The 13,124-nt window shown below is 46.6% G+C and overlaps 1 protein-coding gene across 1 annotated transcript in view; it reads left to right on the top strand.

Annotated features, from left to right (window-relative positions):
* SPOPL (speckle type BTB/POZ protein like) overlaps window positions 1-13,124 on the top strand; it is a 95,631-nt gene that overhangs the window by 49,167 nt on the left and 33,340 nt on the right. Inside the window, exons 5-6 of the mRNA XM_082261011.1 lie at window positions 5,741-5,918; window positions 6,008-6,063. Coding sequence (XP_082117137.1) covers window positions 5,741-5,918; window positions 6,008-6,063 — 234 coding nt within the window. The remainder of the gene's footprint in view (window positions 1-5,740; window positions 5,919-6,007; window positions 6,064-13,124) is intronic.

Here is a 13,124-nt window from a genome sequence, read left to right as displayed (position 1 = left end):
TATCCCCTCCACTGCATGCTAGCAGGTGCCAACCCTGTTCATCACAGGCTTGACAGCAGAAGAGAGAAATCTGGTCGGCCTCACATCCAATAAAATCACTGTTATTTAGACCTATTGAAAAAAGACTCTCCACACTACATTCAAGGGAATATAGCACTCCAGCTAACGTTGCACTTCAGAGCTTAGTCATAGCTAATTCTAAAATGTTTACACAGGTGTGTGTGTGTGTGTGCCACCCACAGGCCCTGTACCAGCGACCCAGCCACCCACAAGCCCTTTACCAGCCACAGGCACTGTGCCAGCCAGCCACCCACAGCCCCTGTGCCAGCAATCCACCCACCACAGGGTGCTAGCCAGCTACCAACCACAGCGTGCCAGACAGCCAGCCACCCACAGGCCCTGTACCAGCCAGCCACCCACCTCAAGCCCTGTACCAGCCAGCCACCCACCTCAAACCCTGTATCAGCCAGCCACCCTCCACAGGTTGCCACCCACCACCACAGGGTGCCAGCCAGCCACCCACCACCACAGGGTGCCAGCCAGCCACCCACCACCACAGGGTGCCAGCCAGCCACCCACCACCACAGGGTGCCAGCCAGCCACCCACCACCACAGGGTGCCAGCCAGCCACCCACCCACCACCACAGGGTGCCAGCCAGCCACCCACCCACCACCACAGGGTGCCAGCCAGCCACCCACGCACCACCACAGGGTGCCAGCCAGCCACCCACGCACCACCACAGGGTGCCAGCCAGCCACCCATGCACCACCACAGGGTGCCAGCCAGCCACGCACCACCACAGGGTGCCAGCCAGCCACGCACCACCACAGGGTGCCACCCACCCACCACCACAGGGTGCCAGACAGCCAGCCACCCACCACCACAGGGAGACAGCCAGCCATCCTCCACAGGGTGCTAGCAAGCCAGCCATTAAGCATTAAACAAAAATGAACATGTTCAGTACCAGATTTGTGTCAAAAATTATTTTATTTTTCAATACTTTAAATGTGCAAAATATCAGCTGATACTGATACGTTGTGACCAAAATATCGGTATCGGCCCTGAAAAAAACATATCGGTCTATCCCAAAAAAATGCACGCACGCACGTGCACACACATTCTTAATGATTTCTTAATTGTAGGTAATCCTGTGAGGGACAATGAGGCACAGTTGCCAGCAATTGTCGGTAATTAACAGTTTCACAATCCGCAGAGCTAATACAGAAAAAAAATAGATCACATTGGAGAACTATAAAAATACAAGGTGAAAAAAAGCAGTATCCATGTGTATATTTGCTACTATCCATACACTTCCGCATGAATATAAGGGTAACTTAAATGGGTGTCCGCTCACTAACTAGGCACAACAAAAGCAAAAAACACCGACCATACAGAAAGAAAACCAATTAACTCAGTTTGAATGGATATTTCCAATATAAACCAAAACTTTATTCATAATAATATCCCATTCATGATTGAGTACGAACGGTTTCCTGGAGCCTAAAGTAAAGATCCAAAATACTTATTTTTTTGGTTGTACACCCATACATATATACCCAGTGAAGTGAGATGAAACCGATCCCACTACATAAGTTGTATCCGTTTCCCTGTAGCCATCTCATCTCTACAGCCTTCTAAAGCACACATTTTACATAGGATCACGGAGCTCCAGTAGGTAAGGGGACAGGAATCTGGCATCGCGCACAGCTCAGAGCGGAGAGCCGAGTGTATTCTGAGATCTGAGTGGAGGGATTACACCCCCCCCCCCCATCATACAGTCTCATTCGGAATCCTGCAGCGGTAAGGCTATGTGTGCTGGAGCACTGCCACACACACAAATCCATCCCTCCTTGATCCCTTGGAGTCCACAACCTGTCAGAAGTGACTCTGTCTGCTCTGTGATATGGATTGAGACAAGTACACACTACTATGATAGGAAATGCTTTGTTAGTTTTTAATTTCAGAGGTTTTCAGCTATTTTTAATAATTTTGTGTCTATAGTGTACTTGCCTAAAAAAAAAATATGCTGAAGTTTCCTTATAAAGCCAAATGATAGCTTTGGCTTTATAGGGAATACAGAGTTTGGTGATTGTAATTTCTTCGTTGTATGCTGCGCGGTGCTCAGCAATACTCCACCATGGCTGTGGCTTGCAGCATGACTTGAGTTTTTTTGTAACCCCCGTCATATGCGGAGGGGCAGATTCAGAAGTCGGCTACTAAAGACATTTTCATATGCGCTCCCCTCCCCCTCCCCCCATCTTCCCGCTCTGCTTGATTAGTAGCGTGCGTGGCTTGTGAACGGTTAATACACTTCCTTGTGGTCTGCGTCTCCTGAAAATGTGTAAAATTGTCAAGATTGCAACTTAATTATATGATATTATTGTGTGCAAGGGAATAATTGATATACAGCCCCTGAGACCACATGGTGCAAATATAGCACATCCGATTTCCATTTAGACAAGTGAAATGAGCTGTACAATGAATTTGTTATGAATACAATTAAGGGGCTGACAAAGAGGATGTAGCGTCTGTCTGTCTCGGAATGAGCACAATCTGAGCTGACTGCCGCTCTTTCCCCTTAATGGCCTAACCGTTTGGTAATTTTGGTAATCTTTAGGATGTTATTAGCAGATAGAGGAAGACGGGCATTTGTGGATTTTTATGAAGTTCATTGTTGCATGTATCGAAATAGGAAGACAAACGTGACCTGTATTTTAATAGGTACAATGTATTGCCTGAAGTATTAGTAATGTTACCTGCTTATTAGAGGTGCACCGACTTGGAATTTTGGTGCCGAAAATTCAGGATGCACTTGGCTGAAACTGAAAGTGACAGTTTTTATATATAATTGTATTCAACTTTTTAATTTTAATATCATGAATATAAATGAATATGACTTTGTCACCATTATCGGCACCTTTTAGTGCAAGAAATGCTCAAGAAGGTATCCCTTTAAAAATTCTATGTTTGTCTTCACACTGGTCTGTTGCGCTTCTGTTGAGGTGTTCTTGCTTCTTTCTTGGTCAGTTAAAAAAAACGCACCTCCCCGTTTAAATGCATTAACACAGCTAGAACGCTTCAATAATGCACCCGTGTTACGTTTTTGATGCGGTTTTTGAGTCCCATGACCTGGTGAAAAACGCACCATAAGCACAGTAAAATCACAGCAAAATCGCTTGTGTTTTTGGCGCCATTATCGGAACCTTTTTCTCTATTCGCAAAGTCTTGAAAACTCAATTTTCTGCCGATTTACGTTTTTGGCAGCTGAAATTTCTAATTCTTTTATAGACCGAGGTTATTCTTGGTAAAGGCAGAGACGCTGGACATGCTTCTCTGTACATGTGTTGATGGCTTTATGTAAAATATAGGTGTATTGACAGCTGTATTTGACAGTCACCTTGACCCTGTGTCCACCTTCTAGTTCTTAGGCAAAGTACAATCAACTTACTAGGTGTGTGTGCGTGTGTTTTTTTTTTTTTTTTTTTTATGGCAAAGCAGTGGGTCTATCTACAGCCTTCATTTTGCTTCTCTGCTACCAATCCCCCTCCTTGAAAAAGTGTCTGTGGGTGTGTGCACCCAACCAGAACTGTATGCATGCACAAAACGGGAGGGATCATTTCACAAATGCGTGAGAACCCTGCTCAACAGCCTTTGTCCATAGTTACTGACACCGTTGACCAAAAAAGATGGTGGTGTCCTGTGGATCATCGGATGACATCGCCTTTCAAACCAAGCGGATAGGTTCTCGTTTAAAACCTCAGGCAACTTAAAAATTACCCTTTGCAGTAAGGCTTTTACTGCACTACAAGGGTTAATAGCTGGTTTTGTTTAGGGGGACCCTGGTGTAAGGAAGGGACTATGATGAGGGACCCTGGTGTAAGAAGGCCGCTATGATGGGGACCCTGGTGTAAGAAGGTGACTATGATGGGTACCCTGACGTAAGAAGGCGACTATGATGGGGTACCCTGGCATAAGAAGGCGACTATGATGGGGTACCCTGGCATAAGAAGGCGACTATGATGGGGTACCCTGGCATAAGAAGGCGACTATGATGGGGTAATCTGGCGTAAGAAGGCGACTATGATGGGGTACCCTGGCGTAAGAAGGCGACTATGATGGGGTACCCTGGCGTAAGGAGGCGACTATGATGGGGTACCCTGGCGTAAGAAGGCGACTATGTTGGGGTACCCTGGCGTAAGAAGGCGACTATGATGGGGTACCCTGGCATAAGAAGGCGACTATGATGGGGTACCCTGGCGTAAGAAGGCGACTATGATGGGGTAATCTGGCGTAAGAAGGCGACTATGATAGGGTACCCTGGCGTAAGAAGGCGACTATGATGGGGTACCCTGGCGTAAGGAGGCGACTATGATGGGGTACCCTGGCGTAAGAAGGCGACTATGTTGGGGTACCCTGGCGTAAGAAGGCGACTATGTTGGGGTACCCTGGCGTAAGAAGGCGACTATGATGGGATACCCTGGCGTAAGAAGGCGACTATGATGGAGTAATCTGGCGTAAGAAGGCGACTATGATGGGGTACCCTGGCGTAAGAAGGCGGCTATAATGGGGGACCCTGGTCTAAGAAGGCGGCTATAATGGGGGACCCTGGTGTAAGAAGGTGGCTATAATGGGGACCCTGGTGTAAGAAGGCGGCTATAATGGGGGATCCTGGTGTAAGAAGGCGGCTATGATGGGGTACCCTGGCGTAAGAAGGTGACTATGATGGGGTACCCTGGCGTAAGAAGGCGACTATGATGGGGTAATCTGGCGTAAGAAGGCGACTATGATGGGGTACCCTGGCGTAAGAAGGCGACTATGATGGGGTAATCTGGCGTAAGAAGGCGACTATGATGGGATACCCTGGCGTAAGAAGGCGACTATGATGGGGTAATCTGGCGTAAGAAGGCGACTATGATGGGGTACCCTGGCGTAAGAAGGCGACTATGATGGGGTAATCTGGCGTAAGAAGGCGACTATGATGGGGTAATCTGGCGTAAGAAGGCGACTATGATGGGGACCCTGGTGTAAGAAGGCGGCTATAATGGGGATCCTGGTGTAAGAAGGCGACTATGATGGGGTAATCTGGCGTAAGAAGGCGACTATGATGGGGTACCCTGGCGTAAGAAGGCGGCTATAATGGGGGACCCTGGTCTAAGAATGCAGCTATAATGGGGGACCCTGGTCTAAGAATGCAGCTATAATGGGGGACCCTGGTGTAAGAACGTGGCTATAATGGGGACCCTGGTGTAAGAAGGCGGCTATAAGGGACCTTGGTGTAAGAAGGCGGCTATAATGGGGATCCTGGTGTAAGAAGGCGGCTATGATGGGGTACCCTGGCGTAAGAAGGTGACTATGATGGGGGGGACCCTGGCGTTAGAAGGCGACTATGATGGGTTACCCTGTCGTAAGAAGAGGTCTATGATGGGTTACCCTGTCGTAAGAAGAGGTCTATGATGGGTTACCCTGTCGTAAGAAGAGGGCTTTGATGTGGGACCCTGGTGTAAGAAAGCAGCTATGATGGGGGACCCTGGTGTAAGAAGGCGACGATGATGCAAAATGTAATCTAACGGGAACCCTGATTTAATGGTGGTGGTGGTGGGGCGGGGTGGCAGAGTGGAAGACTGATGGCCTGCAAATTTTTGCAAAAAAATGCAATGTGGCTCTGATACTGAGACGTTTGGAGACCTCCGCTCTAAGGAATGTATTTTCCTTTCTTTTTCCCATTTTTTTTTTTTTTAGGTGAGTGTGGTTCAGGATTCTGTGAACATGTCAGGCCAGTTCAATACCAACAACTTGAAGGTGCCAGAATGTCGTCTAGCGGAAGACTTGGGGTATCTCTGGGAGACAACCCGATTCACAGATTGCAGCCTCTATGTAGGAGGTCAGGAATTTAAAGCTCATAAATCTATCCTAGCAGGTAATTGCTCAATAACCATTCCCATATCTCTGCTGCTTTCCCTGAAAACACTGACGCTGTCCTGACTGCTCTCTCCTGCTTTGTTCCAGCTCGCTCCCCCATATTCAGTGCAATGTTTGAACACGAGACGGAGGAAAATAAAAAGGTATTAATGTTTTACTGTTTCCTAGCAGGGTGATAAATCTGTCTTTTTATCTCTGTAGTTCTGTTTTGGTTTTGTTTCCTAATATTTCACTGGAAAACCTTTTACAGTCAGAATCCGGTGTTATTTACAGCTGTGCTTCCACTTTCATTGTTATTGTACTTTTTCTATCGCTTCTCTTGTTACATAACACCAGACATGTTTTCATTGGTTCTGTGAAATATCTTCTGGTTTTTGGATCATTGCAGTGATCTATTTATAGGCTGTTGGTGTCTACCTAAGTAGAATTGTGTAAGTTTAGAGGAGTTAACTCCACTTGAGCTGAAAAATAGCAACAGTAATGTTATATGGCTTATACAGTGCCTTGCGAAAGTATTCGGCCCCCTTGAACTTTGTGACCTTTTGCCACATTTCAGGCTTCAAACATAAAGATATAAAACTGTAATTTTTTGTGAAGAATCAACAAGTGGGACACAATCATGAAGTGGAACGCAATTTATTGGATATTTCAAACTTTGTTAACAAATAAAAAACTGAAAAATTGGGCATGCAAAATTATTCAGCCCCTTTACTTTCAGTGCAGCAAACTCTCTCCAGAGATTCAGTGAGGATCTCTGAATGATCCAATGTTGACCTTAATGACTAATGATGATAAATAGAATCCACCTGTGTGTAATCAAGTCTCCGTATAAAGGCACCTGCACTGTGATAGTCTCAGAGGTCTGTTTAAAGCGCAGAGAGCATCATGAAGAACAAGGAACACACCAGGCAGGTTCGAGATACTGTTGTGGAGAAGTTTAAAGCCGGATTTGGATACAAAAAGATTTCCCAAGCTTTAAACATTCCAAGGAGCACTATGTAAGCGACTAATTTTGAAGTGGAAGGAGTATCAGACCACTGCAAATCTACGAAGACCTGGCCTTCCCTCTAAACTTTCAGCTCATACAAGGAGAAGACTGATCAGAGATGCAGCCAAGAGGCCCATGATCACTCTGGATGAACTGCAGAGATCTACAGCTGAGGTGGGAGACCCTGTTCATAGGACAACTATCAGTCGTATACTGCACAAATCTGGCCTTTTATGGAAGAGTGGCAAGAAGAAAGCCATTTCTTAAAGATATCCATAAAAAGTGTCGTTTAAAGTTTGCCACAAGCCACCTGGGAGACACACCAAACATGTGGAAGAAGGTGCTCTGGTCAGATGAAACCAAAATTAAACTTTTTGGCAACAATGCAAAACGTTATGTTTGGCGTAAAAGCAACACAGCTCATCACCCTGAACACATCATCCCCACTGTCAAACATGGTGGTGGCAGCATCATGGTTTGGGCCTGCTTTTCTTCAACAGGGACAGGGAAGATGGTTAACATTGATGGGAAAATGGATGGAGCCAAATACAGGACCATTCTGGAAGAAAACCTGATGGAGTCTGCAAAAGACCTGAGACTGGGACGGAGATTTGTCTTCCAACAAGACAATGATCCAAAACATAAGCAAAATCTACAATGGAATGGTTCACAAATAAACATATCCAGGTGTTAGAATGGCCAAGTCAAAGTCCAGACCTGAATCCAATCGAGAATCTGTGGAAAGAACTGAAACTGCTGTTCACAAACGCTCTCCATCCAACCTCACTGAGCTCGAGCTGTTTTGCAAGGAGGAATGGGCAAAAATTTTCAGTCTCTCAATGTGCAAAACTGATAGAGACATACCCCAAGCGACTTACAGCTGTAATCGCAGCAAAAGGTGGCGCTACAAAGTATTAACTTAAGGGGGCTGAATAATTTTGCATGCCCAATTTTTCCTTTTTTTTATTTGTTAAAAAAGTTTGAAATATCCAATAAATTTCGTTCCACTTCATGATTGTGTCCCACTTGTTGTTGATTCTTCACAAAAAATTACAGTTTTTTTTATATCTTTGTTTGAAGCCTGAAATGTGGCAAAAGGTCAAAGTTCAAAGGGGCCGAATACTTTCGCAATGCACTGTACTTGCCGTAACATCATCTTTCATGTTATACAAAAAAAATGGGGTAACTATTTTGTTTTTGTTTTTCAATTCATTAAAGTGTAGTTTTCCAAAAAAATTGCGTTTGCAAAACCGCTTTACTAATACAGTGTGACATAAAAAAAAATGCAGTTATCGCCATTTTATTTCTAAGGGTCTCTTAGAAAGTATAATGTTTGTTTACAAGTTTAGATCAATATTTTTTGCTAGAAAATTACTTAAAACCCCCAAAGTACCAGAAAAAGCCTTGTCTTCAAGTGGTTAATCACAGGAAAGCTAACCCAAAGTTTAAAAAAAAGAAAAATCACTTTTTTTTTTTTTTTTTTTAGCTGTGTATATAGATTTCTTGCTCCTGATGATCGCAGAGATACTGCATATGTGCATGTTGTTTTTACCTGCAGTAGGGACAAAAAACAATGGTGTGCATTTTGCTTTATCTTACCCAAAACACACTGATGAGGATACATTTTTATTTATTTATTTTTAATCCTAAAATACATTGATTTTGACCCTGGCCTTAACCGTAATGTCTCGTACACACGTTCAGATAATCGTATGAAAACAATCGCTTTTGATTTGATCGCACGATAATCTGATCGTTAGTACACAGCTTTTGACAGCCGATCACGACAGTTCGTCCAACAAAATCGGAAGGGACAAACAGGAAAACTTCTGTCGTACGATAGCCTAGCGACCGACAATCGTTTAATCAGTACAGTATTTGTCCGCTAAAGATCAATTGACAAAGATCGTGCAAGATCAGAAACACGAAAATAACCCGGAAAAAGCCTGGCTTGCCTTTTGTTTTTGTTTTGCACTATCTGATACGTAGCTACGCAACCAGGAAGCTTTTCCAGAATCGTGCGACAATAATCATACGGTTAGTACCCATTGTTGAATTTTGATATTAGTATCATGCGACAAAATAAGAACGATAAGCTGTCAGATTATCTGAACGTGTGTATGAGGCATAACACCTAGATTGAACCCTGATCTAGCTATTCTTTCTTTTCAATTTGTTGGTTTTAACTTTGCAAAGTAGCAAACAATGCATAGCAATGAAGTAGAGGCCCACAATCCCAGGTTACAGCAATTTGTGAAAACAATAAAGTAAGTTATAGTAAAGATATCTTTAAAGTGGAGTTCCGGCCACAAAATCTACATAATCGATTTTGGGCCATCCGCTTGCTCTTGGTGACTTGAAAAACAAATGGATAGTTAAGATTTTTTTTGTTTTTGTCTACTTACCTTGTTATTGAAGAAAAATATACTCCCCTTTCTTCCACTTCCTCCCTCTGCGGCCGCGGCCCGCGCCGTCACTTCCTCCTTGCATTGATTCCTGGGAGCTGAACGTCATCGCTCCCAGGAATCAATGCACCTGCACCGGCTCCGCTCGTCACTTCCGCTGTGGGTGCCTCATTCCCTGCTAAACCGCTTCTGGGCATGCCCAGAAGCTGTGGAGGGATGACGCGCCCGCACCGGAAGTGAGGAGCGGGGCCGGTGCAGGCGCATTCTGGGAGAAGAGGACACAGAAGAGGACGCGCTGGCTTCAGATGCCCACATCTGAGATGGCAGCGCTGGAGAAGAAATTTTCAAGGTAAGTATTTCTTCTAAAACATGGGTGTCCAACCTTTTGGCTTCTCTGGGCCACATTGAGTGTAGAGAAATTTTCTCAGGCCGCATATAAAATCTATACTATAGTTAAGGTATATAAGTAATAAAATCCCGCCCGCGCCCCCCGCACTAATTTAACACAACTAGAGGCTGATCAATTGAAATTGAATCAGTATACAGAGGTCTACTTCTTCTGAGAGATATTAAAGGAACACTCTAACCACCATGACCACTTCAATGATTTGAAGTGGTCATGGTGGTAGGAGTCAGAAACACTGCATATGCCCCCCCCCCCCCCCCCCACCCCTCTGTGGCAGCCTCTGCCTACCGTTAGTTGGAAGCTGCTGTGACCGTGCCCCCGACCTGACTTCTTCCTCCCCAGCAAAAAAAAAATTGTCAGGTGGCAGTGGGCCGCATTGCCTGAGGTTGCGGGCCGCAGGTTGGACATGCCTGTTCTAAAAGGTAAGTGCGACCTGGGACAGTTCAGAGGCTATCCATTGTGGAATGTACTAGCTCTGACTGTCCTGTGGGTATTTTTAGCTAAATTTCACCCCCGTGGCCGGAACTCCGCTTTAATACCTTAGTGATCTAGCTTCTTTTTTTTTTTTTTTTTTCTTTACGCATTCTTTTTTTGTTTACATTTTTCTCCTCTAGCAAGGAAAAAAAAAAAAAAAATGCACAAATGTAACTTTCATTCAGAGGGGCAAACATACAGGGGCTGTACAGTGATTGATCGCTGTGATAGTCAGAGGCTAGCAGAGTGATCAGGTGATTGGGAACTAGGCAGCTCTCTACTCATGGAGCTGTGGGAACCGAGGGATCGGCAGTGTTCTCAGTGCAGAGGCCCTGGAGGACAGATGCAGCATTGGAGAATTGGAGTAAGTATAAATTTAAAAAAAAAAAACTCATGCATCTCCTTTTAACCGCTTGCCGCCCGCCCGCCGTCATATGACGGCGGAGCGGTGCGACCATTATCCTGGGCCGCCATCATATGACGGCGGCACTTTAAGCAGGGCAGGCGCGCGATCGCGTGCGCGCCGCCCTGCACTGCCGGTGTCGGGGTGTCCCCGGGACACCCCCCGTCACCGGCAGGGGGGAAACAGCCAATGGGCGTGGCTGTTTCCCACGTGATCGGCTGTGTTCCAATGACACAGCCGATCACAATGAAGGCGCCCACAAAATGACCGCGCATGCGCGATCGGGAGCGCGCAGCGCGGTCATGTCGGTGGCACTGTGTTCCGTAGGAACACAGCTGTCACCGGCGGTAGTAAACAGTCACTGACAGTGACTGTTTACTATGTGATCGGCTGTGAATCCATTCACAGCCGATCAGAAAATGTAAACAAAGAGCAGTAACTCACTGTTACTAGCTCTTCTCTCCTCATACAGCTTCCAGTATGAGGAGAGCAGAGCTAGAAATAGTGAGTTACTGCTCTGTACACATGTAAAAAGTAAAATCACACAAATAAATGTCCCCACACAGTCCTCAGCCCCCCCCAATGTCACCTGTCACCCAACAGTCACCTCATCAGTGCCCAGAAATTGACACCCATAATGTTCACATGTGAGCGCAGCGATCGTGGGCAGAATCACCGCGATTCTGCCCGCGATCCGGAAATCATTGCAAATCGCGGGGCGCCTGTGCGTTGCCCGTGATTTGCAATAGCACCCCAAACGCTGTGCGATGTTGCCGCCATTTCCACCTGCCGAATCGCGGTAACATCGCGCAAACAACGCATGACGCCCAAAAAAGGTACAAGAGTTTCTTTGGGGCGTCATGCGTTGTTTGCGCGATGTTACCGCGATTCGGCAGGCGGAAATCGCTGCAACATCGCACAGCGTTTGGGGTGCTATTGCAAATCACGGGCAACGCACAGGCGCCCCGCGATTTGCAATGATTTCTGGATCGTGGGCAGAATCGCAGTGATTCTGCCCGAGATCGCTACGCTCACATGTGAACGTAGCCTAAAGTTCACCGGTCACCAGACATGAAAGTGGGGGGTGTCATGGCGCTCTTCTAATATCCCAAGGTGATACAAGGAATGTGGGTGGATGGGAGGGGGGGGGGTTATGGGGCTGCGTGGGGGGTAACAAAGTTTGGTACTGTAGGGAAGCTATAGTCCGCGGCAGCCGGCTGAAGCGTGGAGAAGCCCTGAGAGATGCAAGAAAGGAGAGAGCGGCGCCAGCTTAGTATAGTACAAGTTTATTTAACACTGTTAAAATTGGTGACTCACTGTCCGAGGTTGGGTGAGACCGGTACACAAAGACTGTTAGGGTCATCCATCTTCCTCTTCCAGGATAGTGGTCATAGGAGAAGGTGGTGAGGTTCCAGAGGTATAGCCGAGCCGCTGTGGGGCTGCTAGTTGTCACTGGCCGCTGCGGAGCATGCACAACAGGGCTCCGGCTGCCGACTTCTGATCCCTGATGACATCACTTCCTGGCAGGAGAAAAATAGGGGTTGCACGCGTTCAGAGCATCTGTGCTCCTTCGTCAGGCGATGGGAGTGTCTCAGGTGGGGCAGGGAATTTATACCCTGTTGCCGGACTAATTGCAAAGACATCTGTCTGTGGGGTACACAGCGGCTCGGCTATACCTCTGGAACCTCACCACCTTCTCCTATGACCACTATCCTGGAAGAGGAAGATGGATGACCCTAACAGTCTTTGTGTACCTGTCTCACCCAACCTCGGACAGTGAGTCACCAATTTTAACAGTGTTAAATAAACTTGTACTATACTAAGCTGGCGCCGCTCTCTCCTTTCTTGCACCGGTCACCAGAGACTGCCATCAGTACCGCCGTGCACCATCGCCCGTCACCCATCAGTGACCATAGCCCGTCACCCCATCAATCATCGTCATCTGTCACCCTATCAATCATCGTCACTTGTCACCCCGTCAGTGATCGTCACTTGTCACCCCGTCAGTGATTGTCATCTGTCACCCCGTCAGTGATTGTCATCTGTCACCCCATCAGTCATTGTCACCTGTCACCCCGTCAGTCATTGTCACCTGTCACCCCATCAGTCATTGTCACCTGTCACCCCATCAGTCATTGTCACCTGTCACCCCATCAGTCATTGTCACCTGTCACCCCATCAGTCATTGTCACCTGTCACCCCATCAGTCATTGTCACCTGTCACCCCATCAGTCATTGTCACCTGTCACCCCATCAGTCATTGTCACCTGTCACCCCATCAGTCATTGTCACCTGTCACCCCATCAGTCATTGTCACCTGTCACCCCATCAGTCATTGTCACCTGTCACCCCATCAGTCATTGTCACCTGTCACCCCATCAGTCATTGTCACCTGTCACCCCATCAGTCATTGTCACCTGTCACCCCATCAGTCATTGTCACCTGTCACCCCATCAGTCATTGTCACCTGTCACCCCATCAGTCATCGTCACCTGTTTGCCATATGCATGCAATCACTTACTGACCGC

Source organism: Pelophylax lessonae (assembly GCF_965119305.1).
Source record: "Pelophylax lessonae genome assembly, chromosome: 6".
In the NCBI taxonomy this organism is placed as follows: Eukaryota; Metazoa; Chordata; class Amphibia; order Anura; family Ranidae; genus Pelophylax; species Pelophylax lessonae.
This window is presented reverse-complemented; position numbering and strand designations above follow the sequence as displayed.